This window comes from Sclerotinia sclerotiorum, genomic scaffold (assembly GCF_000146945.2).
Source record: "Sclerotinia sclerotiorum 1980 UF-70 scaffold_10 genomic scaffold, whole genome shotgun sequence".
Lineage (NCBI taxonomy): Eukaryota > Fungi > Ascomycota > Leotiomycetes > Helotiales > Sclerotiniaceae > Sclerotinia > Sclerotinia sclerotiorum.
This window is the reverse complement of record NW_001820826.1, coordinates 3,207-19,771: the sequence shown is the minus strand read 5'-3', so window position 1 is coordinate 19,771 and position 16,565 is coordinate 3,207. Positions and strand designations below refer to the sequence as shown.

General features: G+C 42.1%; 5 protein-coding genes across 5 annotated transcripts; 4 read left to right on the top strand and 1 right to left on the bottom strand.

The window, feature by feature from the left end:
• Positions 1-549: 549 nt before the first annotated feature.
• SS1G_07537 (hypothetical protein) lies at positions 550-3,456 on the top strand (the record flags this gene model as incomplete). The annotated part of the gene is made up of 2 exons (XM_001590864.1): positions 550-986; positions 1,122-3,456. The coding sequence occupies 2 exons, from the start codon at positions 550-552 to the stop codon at positions 3,454-3,456; spliced, it is 2,772 nt and encodes a 923-aa protein (XP_001590914.1).
• Positions 3,457-3,940: 484 nt separating this feature from the next.
• Positions 3,941-4,900, bottom strand: SS1G_07536 (hypothetical protein; the record flags this gene model as incomplete). Its single annotated transcript, XM_001590863.1, has 1 exon — positions 3,941-4,900. One exon carries the CDS (start codon positions 4,898-4,900, stop codon positions 3,941-3,943), a length of 960 nt encoding a protein of 319 aa, XP_001590913.1.
• Positions 4,901-6,105: 1,205 nt separating this feature from the next.
• On the top strand, positions 6,106-6,742 carry SS1G_07535 (predicted protein; the record flags this gene model as incomplete). Its single annotated transcript, XM_001590862.1, has 4 exons — positions 6,106-6,407; positions 6,465-6,493; positions 6,559-6,660; positions 6,738-6,742. 4 exons carry the CDS (start codon positions 6,106-6,108, stop codon positions 6,740-6,742), a joined length of 438 nt encoding a protein of 145 aa, XP_001590912.1.
• A 724-nt stretch (positions 6,743-7,466) lies between these two features.
• On the top strand, positions 7,467-8,955 carry SS1G_07534 (hypothetical protein; the record flags this gene model as incomplete). Its single annotated transcript, XM_001590861.1, has 2 exons — positions 7,467-7,549; positions 7,608-8,955. 2 exons carry the CDS (start codon positions 7,467-7,469, stop codon positions 8,953-8,955), a joined length of 1,431 nt encoding a protein of 476 aa, XP_001590911.1.
• Positions 8,956-14,681: 5,726 nt separating this feature from the next.
• On the top strand, positions 14,682-15,757 carry SS1G_07533 (predicted protein; the record flags this gene model as incomplete). Its single annotated transcript, XM_001590860.1, has 2 exons — positions 14,682-14,714; positions 14,789-15,757. The coding sequence occupies 2 exons, from the start codon at positions 14,682-14,684 to the stop codon at positions 15,755-15,757; spliced, it is 1,002 nt and encodes a 333-aa protein (XP_001590910.1).
• Positions 15,758-16,565: the final 808 nt, after the last annotated feature.

Below are 16,565 nucleotides of genomic sequence, written 5' to 3'. Positions count from 1 at the left end.
AAGGCATAAGGATTACCAGAGCCAATGAATTTCCCCAATGATGCTTCAACGAATGATCAACGGTGTGACTGATTCATCGTCTTGATTTGTTATTTTATCAAGTAGAATCCTCCTCCCTACATTATCATCCTAAATGATGCGAAAACAATTCAATCCACAAAGTGAAGTTATATCAACATGACTTCTGCCATATCCGCATAACTGATTCTCAGTTCGATACCTATCTACCACCTACTACCTACTTCTTTCCACCAACGTCCAGTTTCCTGAAGCTATCCAGCATTTCAGTAATCATTTCCAATACGAAAATCAAAATGCTTTTACTATTACTACACCCTTTCCGAATACATAATCACCATATGAATATACACTCTTCCCCAGTCATCGGGAAAATATTAATACTGCGGCGGCAGTCTTTGAAGAATCTACGGCTTGTTGAGTAAGGATTGGCACATCCTGGGCGGTGACAATCAGTACCATTGACAGTTGGGCTATCGACGGAGGTTTGGATAATTGGCTATTGGCTGCGGGTAGCATCAGTATTGGATAATGGCATCGATTTTTACATATGAACCGGAACCCCCAAGGGTAGAATCTCCATGGTTGACTCCTACCGATTCTCCCAAACCATCAACACCTCTACCATATCCAAAAGCCCTACACTCTACCTCTGCTTCAAGTCATATTTCGGAATATGGAGTTACGAAGTTGGAGGCGGAACCACAGGAAGGTCCCACGGAGTATAAATTGCATCTTTTGTTAAGACCAAGGAGGACTTATAGTTCTTCGAGCACTGGCTCAATCATATCCGGCTCTCAGCAGCACAAACAGCAACCCCTGAATCAGGAGAAAGCTAGCCCCATATTGGCACCATCCAATCAAAGCAAACAAAAACGTCTAGAGCAGCTTACAACCCAGTTGCTGTGGCGCCTACAACAGTCGTCCCCATACCACGCATCATCTACAAGTGATCTTGTGTTACCGAAGTGAGTGCATGACCCTATAGCGTTGATTGTATATTTATGCCAATGTGACCCATTTTCAGTATAGCACAGTTCAATATGGTGACATTCAATTATGTGTACTTGATTGTGAACTTGTGCTAACTCCGATTGCAACAGATTGCCTGGCAGCGCAACGAGCTTAGATGCTCCCTCGAGGCCTGGGAAGCTGCTAGCCGGGCTCGAGGAAAGTCGTGGAGCACTATATGAAATTGGGGTCTCTGATGATGGCACATTTGTTGGTCTAACGAGCGATGAGCTGGACGAGAGTCTGATAAATCTCAGAGCTATGGCGGCTAGTCTTGGCTGCAATGTTGAGATTGTTCGGAAGGTAGTTGTTGGGGAATGTGAATGGCAAGAGACAGATGAGGCCACAAGATCTCAAATTCCGCAGCGAATCAAGAAACAAAAGCCATGGCTAGTCGTTCCTGAAGACCAGACGACATCAAAAAATCTCCGGCATCGAGAGAAATTGTGGGTCGCTGAAGCTTTGATAACTCCAGATCTCAGTTCCAAAAGAGCAAAATCAAGAGGTTACGATGAAGTCCCGGTCAGTCGCCATGATACCCCCCAGCCTATGATGAGCGAGTTTACCGAGACCTCTCTTCCCAAACAAGAGGATACAACTGAACAGTTGCGCATTACTCTCACCGGCCCCACCACATCTGGCAAATCAAGTCTTCTGGGAACCTTGTCTACCACAACGCTTGATAACGGTAGAGGTAAAAGCAGACTCAGTCTACTCAAGCATCGTCATGAAATTGCCACAGGAATTACAAGTTCTGTGGCACAGGAATTGATTGGTTATAAAGACTCACAGGTCATAAACTATGCTTCTGGCAATGTTACTTCCTGGACGGATATCCATGCCACAGCAGAAGACGGCCGGCTTCTCTTTGTTTCCGACTCTGCTGGTCATCCGAGGTATCGCAGGACAACAGTGCGAGGCTTGGTTGGCTGGGCGCCGCATTGGACTGTTTTATGTGTCGCAGCAGATGACGCCGCTTCGAGCGGAGCCGGAAGTACTTCTTCAGCAACAGAAATACTCGGCACGGCTGGGGCAGGAACTGATCTAGCAAAGGCACATCTAGAGCTTTGTTTGAAGTTAGACAAACCTTTGGCTGTCGTGATCACCAAGCTTGATCTTGCTTCAAAACCTAGTCTGGCCCTGACACTGTCGAAGCTTCTATCTGCTATCAAAACAACTGGGAGAACTCCTTCGATACTTCCGCCAGATCAAACTAAGAATATTGTTGATGCAGATCTGACTAGTATACTTCCCAAGGATACTGATGCCGTTCGAAAAGTCATCAATACAATGGCAATGTCAGATCTTAGGTCCATAGTTCCTATCGTTCTTACAAGTGCAGCGAAGGGAAGCGGTATTCGCCAGCTTCACGCTCTTCTACAAGCTTTGCCGATACCTACCCCGCCCACTCCTCATGACTATATCGGCATGGCACTCAATCCAGAGCAACCTTCGTGCCTATTCCACATTGAAGATGTTTTTGGAGTACCAGCGTTTTATGATTCTTTAGCCTCTAACAACAATGGCATCGATGCGGGAAGTGTAGTTGCCGGTCATCTTCGTTTCGGTAGACTGTCAATTGGGGATAGTGTTGTCGTCGGTCCTTTCCCAGCAGATTCTTACGAGGATGGTTCCCCTCAATCTGATCCTAGTTCTTCGCCCACCAGTCTAGGTACCTCACTCACTCATCCTTCAGCAGCCGAACTTTCCAGGATGGCCTCGCGGAATACACCCATTGCTTCAGCCACCAAAGGCGAATGGCAAAATGCGCATATAGTCAGTATCCGTAATCTCCGTCTCCCGGTCCACACGATCGAAGCTGGTCAAGTAGGCACGATAGGCATTGTGTTCAATTTTTCGGAAACACTAGAAGAACACTCAGATAGTCCCTTGAAACGTTCTTCACAATCTGCTCCTAGAATTCGAAAAGGAATGGTCATGGCGGTACCAAGTAAACACGTGCTTCAAACTCGTCATTCTCTCCAAGCAGCTAGTGGTTTTACTGCGTCGTTCGATGATGGCGACATTAACTCTGTCACACCGGGCACAGTAGTGGTAATCTACATAGCTAGCGTGCGCGCCTCCGCCCGCGTCCTCAAACTAAAGCCGAACCTTCCTACTAAAGACATACACACGGATACGGGGACAGAAGACGTCGATGATGTTTTTGGTTTGGGCCTACTGGATGGCGGAGACATATTTGATCCAGGTGGAAAAATGAAAGATGAACCATTCATTTTTGGGACGGATGGTATTACAGATGTTAGTTTTGAATTGTTGACGTCTAGGGAATGGATAGAGTTGGGTAGTCAGGTTTTGGTCATGCCCGGTGGCGGTCATGGGCTGTATGCGGGAAGTGAGAGAGGGGAGAAGGGAATTGCTGGGTTAGAGGGGTTTGTGGGAAGAGTTGGAGAAGTTGTTGATTAACTCGTCTCTTGGGTCGGTGGGGCTTTGGCCGTTGAAGGGGTTCGTGTAGTGATGAATACTTGAAGTGTTGTTCTGGTGGGATGTAACTGGTTGCGTTTCGTTTTGGGAGAAATATTGTTGTTGGGGTTAGGGGAGGTACTTTACAAAATCACAATGATAGAAATCTGAAATGTTTTTGATTGATGCACGTGTATATCATTATCTTCGGGTTGCAGGGTATTTCTCAAGGCTCCAAAAAATAGTACACACCAGGTCATTCTCTGATATGTTCCTGCCATTCACCGGAGGGTGCCTTTTTTTCCCTAGATTATTTAAAAATGAATAGTAGGAAAACCATAAGGCAGAACAAGTAGGATTACATAGAAATGTGAGAAACACCCTCCATCCCCCTTTGGTGTATAATCCTCAGTCCTTAAATGTTAAATTTAACTGCAATCACACTGGAACCTAACCTTAAATCCACAAGTCCGCTAGTCCTACAAAGTCAAACCATCAACCCGAGAATTTTCGTGTATCTTTGCACGTCCTCCAGCTCAGCTCCCTTCTTTGCCTCCACATCTGCATCTTGATTCCACTCCCTTGGAATCCTCCAAAATGAAACTGATGTGCCATGAGGAGGGTATATGCATCTCGATGGCTCATCCAACTTCTGGATCTGGTGTATCAGCTTCTTCCATAAATCTTGATTTTTGACCGGTTTTCCGGCGCTTGTTCGCCAGCCCCGCGTGATCCAGCCGCGGATCCGTTCTGTTGCTCCCAAAACAACGTATTCGGAGTCCGTAGCGATGACGAGACGAGTCCAAGACCCCAAGCAATCACCTTGCCAGTAATGATATTGGAGTGCGGCAATCACGGCGCGCAACTCGGCGCGGTTACTAGTTTGAGGGTGGGGTTCATCAGTTGGGCCGGTGTTTTCGAGTCTGAACTTGACTTTGTGCGTTGGGGAAGCAATGAAACCGCAACCGCCACGTAGATTGGAGAGGCCATTAGATAAACAGGCGCCATCCGTGTAGATGAGTATTTCGTGAGGATTTGTACGTCGAATGAAACGATGGGCTCTTTCGAAAAGCATTTTGGGGCTGTCGGTAGACCTAGGTGGGACAAATTTGGTCATGGAGGGGATGGATCCCGACGCGAAGGGCATTTCGGGTCTATCTCGAGAACCGGAACTGTTCATTGCAGTAGGGTGACGAGGTGTAGTAGCAACAGAATAGAAAAAATCCGTCGAATGTCCAAGTTCATCGCCAGAGTGAGCTTGAGAGAAGGTTTGTAGACCTTCATTCCCGGCATCTTCAAGAGCCTGTTCCTCCTCATCGCGAAGCTCTTGTGCGAAGCTATAATCACAGCAACATACATGACAGATGATTTGACGATGCCTTTCGCAAATCAGAGTACCATCAGCGAGCTCGATAGGATTCGTGTCAGGAGCCCAGCCGGATGCCATGATCAAGATCACGTCTAGATCGAGATGGGATTGTTGCTATGGACTTAAAAGACTCAGTTGAGGAAACCCCTAAAGATATGGTGAGATAAATCTTGAGGGAGAAGACGGAGGTGAAGATTCAAAAGATGAGTTAAATAGGTTGCTATGAGTGCTATGCAACAAAGGAAAGGTACCGCCGTTTTCACTTACTGTTTGTTGGCAGGCAAATATGATTAGCAAATGCAGGAAGAAGTGAATGGGAGTATACATGTGACATGCATCCATCGCCGCTCATACCGATGTGTTCTATACTCTAAAATTAGCTCTTTCTTTCCTCCTTAGTCAGCCCTCCCATCTTCCTCAAAAGACACAAACAAATAAACATAACTACTAGGTAATCTCTTCAACCAACACCTCTACCGCTTTTCTCGTAATTCCTTTCTGGTACGCAACATATGCACCAAATCCGTCTTCTGTTCGTCCCAAAACTCCCACTTTCCTCGTGTAAGCACAGCTCTGTTCTCATCAACTACTGGGGAAAACTGCCCAGACCGTGGAATCTCAACACATGTTTTGATGTTAGGCACCGCTCCCGGCAGCAAATATCACTTCTTTCATCGCAAACAGGCCAGATGAAAGAACGCTACAAAAAGTTTGTAGCGTGTTTGAGAGATGGTCACATTTTTGTGTTAGTTTCCAGGAGACGGAATGAAATAGGGGACAGCGAAATGATAGGACCAGGGAATGAAACAATGGAATGAAGAGAAATTTTCCCATTCGTTCCGTTTCACTAGCTATCTCGAAATAATAACCATATTGATGTTGATGTTGATGTTGATGGCGATTTATGAATAGCTTCTTTTATGTAATAAGATTAGTTATTTATTCATTCATATCCACCTCTCAATTAGTAACCTACCTAGGTAATTAAGTCTTACATTTATATTATTCGTGCCCTCAACCCTCGCCGCTTTAAAGTTTGTTTTCAATCCTTATCGTACAACGCACACAACCCCTCTTAGCATCCAAAAATGGGTGTATCAGAAGATTCAGAACCCACTCACATCATCTCACGCTTGCGTCATGGTATAAAATTCTTAAACAGGCGCTGGATCCTGCCCTGTGAAGTATTCCAAGTATTTTTATTATCAATAAATACTACTAGCTACCATTATTCATTACCATATTCATCGACCTAGACGTCTGGGCATGTCCGTTAGGGCATGATGGGTCAGTCTTCTTCCTCCGTTTCTCCTAGAACTTCGAAACCTAGAAATTATCCTAGAAATTCCCGTGGAAATGAAGATGAGATATACGCCAGTACGGAGACCACACAGTTGTTGACACCTGAGCCGGAGGTAGATTTAGAGGGTAACGACGAAGAAACGAGAGAAAATGGAAACAAAATTAGGAGTACCCTTGTAGGAAGACATGATGGCCATGCATGTTTTCACCCTCATGCCATTGGCGATATATGTTATCCCCAGGATGAATTTGGGGATCTACCGGTTTACAAGACAATTCATCGGTTCGCTTCCCACTCCAGTTTGCTTTTTGGCTGGAGGTGATGCTGATAGGTGATTAGGATAAGGAGAGATATTATTTCGGCCATTGGTGAGCTTAATTGAGGGAAAGAGATTGAAACTTTGAAGTACCATTTTGGCTGATGAAGGAGATAGATGACCCATACAGTTTAGAACAGCTCAGGGATCCGAGACTCAATGTTTCGGTGGTTAGACCATTGGTGGATAGGCTGTATGATTTGGACGATTTGTCCGTCGGTATGTTGCTATCTCCATCTTTGAAATCATCCTATGCTAGGAAGAAGTTGATTGCGTACCTTTCTCAAGGAGACTAGTATAACAACCGGCGGAGTATTCGGAGGAGCCTTGTAAAGAGATGATGAAATTTGGATGATGCTCCGAGTAGTCCTCGGGGGGCTGTTCGATCCTATCCTTGGCATCCCTCCATAGTCTTTACTTTTGCTTCTAGATTGACACGTAGTTTTGAATGCTAATACACCCCAGTCTACTGTCTTCTCGTCAATAAGACACAGTTTCAACGTGAACAACTGGCCCTCCCGCATCAACAAAGCATTTGCACCACACGTGCCCATCTGTGCGAAATAGTTGCCAATCGAGTTCTTCGCCGTTTCCACGAGGACCATACCGGCTCAGAAGGTTTACTTCTCCTTTCTCGTATCCTCGTAGGAGGTTTTGATCCCTTTCAAGGTGCTCCGAATAATGTCATTCGAGAGAGCAGTAACTTTGGTTGGGCCGTCCACTCCCGCACAGGCGCCAATCGAAGACTACCAGCCCTAGAAATTGCCATTATATCTCAAAGCAAAGCTTTCCTCAGTTCGTCGGCATGTCAAAAAGTAATAAGCGCAATATATGAAGGAAGAGTCATATATACGCCAACGGCGTTCATGGATATCCTGCCTGATCACTACAAAAACAAGCCCATCTCGTTGTATAATCCGAGGGAGGCGCCACTGTTTAACCAATATAGACTGATAGTTCCTCGCACGAGGAATTACTTGGAAGTGTGTCACTTTTTGCTACTGTTGGTTTTCTATTTGTATGTAATGGCAGACCGCGATCCCGCAACATTTGGTGGGATGGAATTATTCTTCATTATCTACACATCAGGTTGGTCTTTGGATCAATTGTAAGTTCCTTGGTACATTCTAGTCGAATCTGACAACCCTTGCTAACGTTAGATGCAGTTGCTCTATCCTGGAACACGGATGGCACGTGTACACCCAGAATCTCTGGTCATTCCTCGATGTCACATTCGCCGCAATCTTCGGGTTTTATCTCGTACTACGCTTGAGGGGCTGGCGCACTGATAACATTGGCACTGGTCAACAAGCTCTAGATGTCCTCGCCTTGGGAGCCCCCGTCCTCGTTCCACGTCTAGCATTCAACCTCATGTCCGAAAACATGCTCTTTATTTCTCTCCGAGCCATGATGCGCGATTTCACTGTCCTGACCATTTTAGCTGTATGGTGCTTTGCCGGATTTTTGCTTTCCATGATATGGCTTGGCAATGGTATTCACGAACCAATTACTGTCTCAAAATGGATGCTCTGGATATGGTTTGGACTTGACGGCACAGGCATTACAACGTCTGCTCAGTTCCATTGGCTTCTCGGTCCCATCCTCATGGTTACCTTCGCATTTCTTGGCAACACCCTCTTCCTCACTATCCTCGTATCCATGCTCTCGACAACGTTCTCCACCATCGTCTCCAACGCCACCGCAGAGATCCAGTTCCGTCGCGCCGTCCTCACCCTCGAAGGAGTGAAATCAGACTCCTTGTTTGCCTACTTCCCTCCTTTCAACATCCTCGCACTCTTCGTCCTCATGCCCCTCAAATTCGTCCTAACCCCTCGCTGGTTCCATAAGATCAACGTAGCAGCCGTGCGTTTCCTCAATGCTCCGCTCTTACTCCTCATTGGCTATTTAGAGCGACGTCAGCTATGGGCCGGCCCCCGTCGTCAAAAAGAAGCAGAGCAATTGCCCCGTATCCCACCCCGTCCCCGAATTTGGGATTTCTCAAGAGGCTTCAGCGTTCATGGCGATTTACAAGCAGTGTTTGAAGTGGAGCCTCCTAGTGATATCGCAAATGAAATTGAGATCGAGGCGGCTAATGACGTTCCGCATGAACGGAATTTTTTCGAAAATGAATTTGCGCGGGAATTTGATGCATCGACGAAATCGAAGTCGCAACCTGGACAGAAAAATGTTAATCCGAGAGAAAACATGAAGAGGAGAGATACGGCTAATAGTTCCAAGAGGATCAGAAGAGATTCCGTAGCACCCTTTGCAGGCATGAGTATCCCAAAACATTTGAGGGATTTGTTGAACGAGGGGAGTAGTGATGAGGAGGGAGAACATATCCGAGTGCGGCTGGGGAAATTGGAGGAGTGTATGAGAAGGGTGGAGGGATTACTCGGGAGGTTGTGTAGGGAACTGGACGGGAAAAGTGCCGACGGGGACACAGGTGGCGAAAGAGAGGGTACGATTAGCGATTTGGATACCAGTGTAGCAGTGGAGTTCTCGGATGAATAGATGGTGCTCTGTGAGACGATGATTTAGAAGTGAATGGTTGTGTCGAATTGTTTTACATGCACAAAATAGAGGTTGGGATGATGTCATTCTTGCTTTTCCTCTCATTTGGCGTGGCGCGGCGGAGCAAATTAGACTGGACGCTTTTGGGGCGATACTTAGCTTTAAGATTGAATGTTGGAAATTATACATACTTATCACTTACTACTTGATCCGGTGCTTTATGGGTTGATTCAGTTGATCTGAATGTGAAGATTTTAGAAGTCGTATGAGATTCCTCCCCTTCATCCCAGCTACTTCAGGCATCTACCCACTAGGCCTTTCATAAGTTTTGTCGTATGTCTGATGCGTACTTGATATAGATTAAATATTTAAACCATGTTAATTTCCCTAGCTGCGCCACCAATGTTAACTTAACTGCTTTACTCTTGGTGATAAACAAAAAAGTCGACCAGAATCTTGTTGGATTATTATTTGAAGTGTTCATTGAAATAAGTTTTTTCAGGAAACATATAGAGTGAATGCATAGGATCCTTTTTCGGATCTGTTGTGTATCCGCCATCCAGTAAAGTCGCTAGGAAGGAGTATAGTTGCTAGCTTGGGACCTTCAGCTTCTTAGTGGCCTAGGCTGCTGTGCGAAAACCAATACGCATCAGAGATTCAACAAAACTTTCGAATCAGTACTTGAGGCGGGGATGAAGGTAAAGCGTGGGAGTATATCGACGAGTGTAAAGTGCGAAAGGGATGAGATGAATGAGAATCAACTGTGTTTGTCAAATGTATGACTGGTAAATAGATGATGATTGGAGCAAGGAAACGAAGAATAGCTAGTCCATTTAGATTCAAGACCACCAGTTCAGCTGGAGAGATATTAGATAATGATGCAAATATGCAACCAAAGACTTCCGATCAATAATATTGGAACACAGCTACTGAATTTTTGAAGTTGAGAGTGAGCATGGTTTGGATTGAGATTGGATGCATATGGATTTGGTTTCTGAGATGATTGAGGCCTGAATGAAGCTTTAACACACCTATCTAGTCAAACCTCAATTCAAGATCCGAGAAACAAAATTTGTAGTATTCTGTAAATATGCAACGTAAAATCGGAGCAAATAATGTTTGGGCGAGAATTTTTACAAGATCCTCTAGATCCATGTGTTCATTTCCAATACAAAGCAGACAACAATGTCATATCCCGTCTTGATTCATCACTTGACCACTCATCCTCCTCAGTTATTTCTTGTTGTATATCTACAATTATGTAAGTTCCATGCGGAGACCACCAGAATCCTAAATTTGATACTGTGACGGAAATCCCTGCTTTCCTCCCACCCTTATTATATAAGAAACCTCAGGTACATTAACCATGTCCACACATGATACGATTACTCGAGATTAGTATACGATTTAGGTGACCTGAGGATCAGATCCGGAACAAGTACTAGGTATCAATGGTTATTGGTAAAGTAAGATCATTGGAGGAATAAATATGACTTCTTTTTGCCTAGCCATTGCGGCTAGGCTATTCATTTGTGTATATATAGAGTAGCTATCCCCATCTACAGGTGCTCTTCACCTGTAGATTCTAAGTTAAATACAATTGCTGGTCTATAAACACCCTTTTGGTCACAGATACTATTACTTTTATCACCTATTTGTCTGACTGTGACATTCCATGTTTTGTAGACTTGATAGTGTTTTTTATATATTAGAATATTGTTACGTCCAAAACGATTAGTATGTCACATGACCATAAAACATGTGATGGAACGGTGAGGAACGAACGTTCCTAGGAACAACCAGGAACGCTCGTTCCCAGGAACGACGATTCCTAGTTAACCATAGGCACGAAGGACTATATAATCAAGATGGATTTCTTTTGTATAGAGCTTCGTGCTCAAGATCAATCATTTAGTATACTCTACTATTAGTTACGAATTGCATATCATTATTGTCATTACTTCAAGTCCCTGCTTGACGCCTAGTTATAAACCTACTTCGAGAGCCTAGAGCACTTCCACGTGATCTAGACGGCAAACCTCGTAACAAATATATATTATTTATATAAATAAAAGAGTTATATAATCTATTTATTATATATATACTAAGTGAAATTGTATTTAAAATTAATGATTTTTCAACTTTTTAAATCATTATCATTTGAATAAATTAAAACAATTAATTTATATTTAATAAAAAATGAAATAAGATATACTTTTTTAATATTTATATATATTTAAAACTGAAAAATTTAAAAAACCAAAAAAGAGTTATTCTTATAAGAAAAATTCATTATTTTGTAATTTTAAATATTAAAAAGTTATTATATTAAAATTATTACAAATTAAATATATGTAATCTTTTAAATTATTTATATAATTATTTATGTTAAAAGGAATGACCTTACACAGGGAATAGTGGGAAGCTGATAGGGCAGAACTGAGGTAATATTGGTCTAGTGTATTAATCACTCTTCTTCTAAGTTCTTGTCACGAATCGCGACAATTATAACACAATAAAAACAAGTACGGAGGTTTAGGCTGTTGTTTACCGTGGTTCCCTTATCGATGAGGAATCCTAGGACAAATCAATTAGGCAACCGTGATGGCTTAGGACAAGTGTCCTAGGACATTATTCGTTCTAGGATAAACGTCCTAGGATAATATTTGTCCCAGGACAATTATCCTAGGAGCTATATTATCCCAGGAGACGAATTGTCCCAGGATTAGTGTCCTGAGGCCAATAAGAGATCACGTGATGTGATAGCTCTGCTAGCTGGCTAGCAGAGCTAGCATCCAGGGAAACGATGAGTATATAGTTAGAATAGTTTCATAGTTTAAGAGCTTCATGCTCAACTTAGTTATCAATTAGTTTACCTACATTCTACTTGATCTAGCAACGACTTCACTTCCAAGTGAATACCAGTGATAAAGCCTTAACCCATAACTACCAACCCAACGAAACCTCAGGCAGCCGCTGCCTTCAGTACAGTATCGTTACAGTTCTACAGAAGTGCGAAGCTCTCCTACAGAGAGCTTCTCAATCTAGTCCTAATAGGACTAGTGCCCTGTGCACGTGCTACGCAGGAACCATTCATTTTAACAATTTTTAATATTTTAAAAAAAATTATTAATTTATTATATACTGAGAATTTATTTAATATTTTTATTAGAATTTTATTATAAATTTAAATAATATTTTTAATATTATATTATTATTTTAAACTTCTTTTTAACTTCAATTAAATTTTTAAAAAGTAAAAGGTTTTTAAAAGAATTGAAATGGTCATTTTGTTCATTTTCTTTTGGTAGTTGTGGATTAAGACTATTGTCACGATTCACCATTAGGATTGATGGTGTTACGATGGTAGCAAACTGATTAATTAGGAGAGCTTAGGCCGTGTGCAAACACGATCAGATTTCATCGAATTAGTATGTGATCTTGGTCACCTGAAGATCGTATGCGCACGCACCATCAGAAATCGCGTGATAAGGAGTCTTGAGGAGCCAGAAAGCTCCTAGGGGCCCCCTTTATTGTTCAGTATATAGTCAGAGTAGTTTCATAGTTTAGAAGCTTCGTGCTCAACTTAGTTATCAATTAGTTTACCTACATTCTACTTGATCTAGTAACGACTTCACTTCCAAGTGAAGACTAGTGATAAAGCCTTAACCCACAACTACCAATCAGACCGAAACCTCAGGCAGCCCGCTGCCTGCCGGTACAGAATCGTTTACCACTATATCCATGGAATTTGACGTTGGGAAGTGAAGTCGTTACTAGATCAAGTAGAATGTAGGTAAACTAATTGATAACTAAGTTGAGCACGAAGCTCCTAAACTATAAAACTATTCTTGATTATATAATGAGCAATAAAAGGAGCCCCCAGGAGCTTTCTGGCTCCTCAGGGCTCCTTATCACGTGATTCCTTTCTATCCCAGGACACTAATCCTAATGGTGAATCGTGGCATTGTGTAGGATTTATATACAAATTTAAAAAATTATTAAAATCTATAATAACTTTTCAACAAAAGTGATTGAAAATAAACTATAAATTTTTTAAATTTTTTAAACTTTTTGAATCAAAATCAATCAAATAAATTAATTTATTTCGAAAAATAATTTATAAAAATTCTTTTATTTAAAATATTGTAATTTTTAATCTTTATAAAATCTAGAAATAAAAATAAAAGTTTTAATCTATTATATTATATTTGATTTAAAGATTTTAAAAAAATTTATAATTTATTTTTAATAATTTTCGTTGAAAAATTATTTCAAATTTTAATGTTATTCGAATTTATATATAAATCTTATACAAATCAAAAATCGAAATTTCAATCTTCAAAATCTCAATCAATAAAATCACAAAAAGTCTGAAATTTTCAGAATCTATTTATATTTATATGAAAATATTATAATCAAATTTTCAATCAATTTCATTTATTAATTATTGAATTATTAATAGTTGAAAATGATAATTTTTGGTGTAAAAGAGTGGTCCAAAAGAGGGGTGGTCCAAAAGTAGGGTATTAGACTTAGTAGAAGCATCTCTCTTGAACCATACAGTATATGCGGGGTGATGCTACAATAATAGGTGGTAGTAGTATTTCTGGTGTAACCATGAGGGAAGCGGCTTTTGCCCCACCAAGCCATATTTCCAATCAAATCACATTTGCATTCATTTCCTGTTTACATCCACCTCATTTTTCTGCTCAGAGACCCAGCTGAAGAAATGCATGGAAAATTTGATTGGTCCTAAAGAGTGGTGGTGTGCCAGCTAATCAAGCAGCAAAGTTCTTTAAAGGGCTGAGGTGCGCCATTCTTCTCCAACTTTATGATATTACATCACTTTGAGTGGCCGTTTCTTCTCTGCTTTTTCCACTTCGGGCCTCGTACAGGCACCTCTCTCATCATTGTACCTTCAATACCATTCTAGTCCGTTGATGCTGATGCTTTCTAGGCCCAGAATTAGAGCATTTGGTGTTACACATGTATGCTGCCGACGTAATTTGCATTATATTTAATCGAATCATAGGAAAAGTACCAATTATGGCAATCCATTTGATAATGAATTGGCTTTCACAAGTGGAGGTAATAGGCTCTCAGAGAATACTTATAGCCGTCGATTTTCTCACAGAACAAGATAATGTAAAGGTCAACAATTTACCCATACATCAAAATTCACATCTCGCAAAAATAGTCGCCAATAGCCACTACTATAGTCATAACTTACAATTTATGATCATTCAATACTTAGAAGCGTTATTTCGAGACCCTTCACCATGGCCCTCGCATACCCCGAAGGAGAATGCTTCTTTGTGCGAAATGGTCTACGTGCTCGGCGGCCCACTCATTATTCCTACGATGCTAACAACCCCAATCATTTCAAAAACCATATGATGGTTGAATATATCTGGAATAGGCCAGCGCATTCTTCATGGGATGCAAATTCAGGCTATAATAGCAGAGGACATGATCATCCAAGAACAGCTTACACTATCACGAGAGTATTGCTACGATCGTATCATGGCGGCTTTAATTACTTGCCCTTTTCTTATGGTGCATCAGAAAGTAGTATCCGTACCAGAGTGCAACATGAGCTTTGTACACATCCTAGGACCTTTGATGATTGGTGGTATGGAGCTTCAGATCAGGTATATCCTTTCCTCTGAAACCTACCTTTTCTCCATTCACTGACCTTTCAGTCTTGGTTCATGCATATGCCAATGCCTCACCCAGGTGAATGGATCTGGATAGATGTAAGTTATTCAACACACCTCAATGTCTCAGAAAGTAAAAGAAGGCAATAACTAACAAGACCATCTCCCGATAGATGGTTGCCCACATTCGAGCTATCTATCTTCCCCTATCCTACTACGCCTCTGAGAGCAACCAGAACCTATGTTGCTTTGTCCAAATAAATTTCGCTCAAAACCGCACTGTTGCCGTTTGGCGTGGCGGTAATAGCATGGTTACTCATGCTATGAATATCACTACAGGTCTAGGCGTTCACCATGGCCATACCATCGGACTCAACGTCCATGAACTGCTAAAACTGCTTGCCCTTCCCCGTCAACTCCGTAAACAAAATCCATACGCAGCTAGGCTCATCAAAATTGTTCCCAACAATAGTGTTGCAACACAGAACATACGTAATGTTACAACTTACAGGCATGAATATGATGTTGAGTGGCTCACAGTCGCCAAAGCCAACTTTGGATTAGATCTCCAGTGGAAACCCGCTCAGCGTTCCAGCTGGCTTAATGATTTCTTCAGAGACGTACTCACTAATCTCATATCCATGATCCCTGTGGCGGGTCCATTCCTAGCCATACTGTTTCCCGTCGCGTGGACGCTTGTTGTTGATCCTGATTCAGCATGGGATATGCTACGCGACCTTGTTCCGGGCATCAACCTCACGGATCAAATGGTGAGAGCACTGTTACTTTCTCTCGATGAGACTAAAGAATATTTGCCTGATGGATGGGAACTTATTGCTATGCCTCAACAACCCAAATCGGTGGCCATGATCAAGCCTAAGGCAACTAACCCAGGACCGACGAAGGAGGAGGCTTTGACGGAAGATGGTGCCAATGAAACTATTGTGGGCTTGGCATTCTGTATTGCTGAGGATATTCTTGCAAAGAGCGGAAAAGAAAGAGCATTTGAGCATCATGTCGAAGATGCACCGCCTGACGAGGGGGGCCATCCAGAGGGAGACATTGAGAAAGTGAATCCCCCATCTGAGTTCCCCGATCAGAAGGAGGGTGACGAGGGGAGATGGGAAGGATGGGGCAACTAAATTGAAGTGAACACTATGGTATTGGAGGAGGTTATAGGTGAGATTGTGTGCAGAAGGATTGGGAAATGCTATGAGCTTCCAGCATCAAAAGATCGAGCGCTTATGGTACCGTTTTTGTCTGTCTAACTACTTGGAGCTGTCATTATCTTTCATTTCGCAGTATCGAGATTCAGCGTATTTGTGATGGAAGCTAGGGTATATATGTAGTTATGTAGTATCCCATCATTAGCCTAAAATTGAATGATAAGACAGTCGATTTAGTACTTTAAGACTCATCTACGTTTCTGGATACGAGTAACTTTCCTAGGTGGTGATGAATGTTGTATTTTAAGCTTTTGCTGCTTCTTAGGCTTTGCGGCTTGTAGTTGAATACAAAGAGAATGGGGTGAAGAACGAACGAAGAGCGGAAGAACTTGGATGGGTAGGGACTTTGAAGTCCATGAACTATATTCACTCAACCTTTACATCTAATTGTGCATATAGCTATTCGAACAGTAGATGCATTGAATAGCCGGCGAGAATCACAGCGTTTAGAAAACTTAACACTTCAGGTCAGGCCACCAGTCCAGGCAAGTGAATGCTACTCAGAGGCTCTTTCTCATGTTTCTATTGCTTGCGCCCCATCAACTCTGTGAATTGGAAGGAATTGATGGAGCTACTAGACAACCATGGTATATAGTTATAATAAGGATCTATAATAAAGCGAGAGGAAAGAGAGAGATAGAGAGATGAAAAGTGAAAGAAAGATATAAAAGAATTATGAATTCTTTTTTATAAAAAAATAGGTTTTGTTTATATATACATTTAG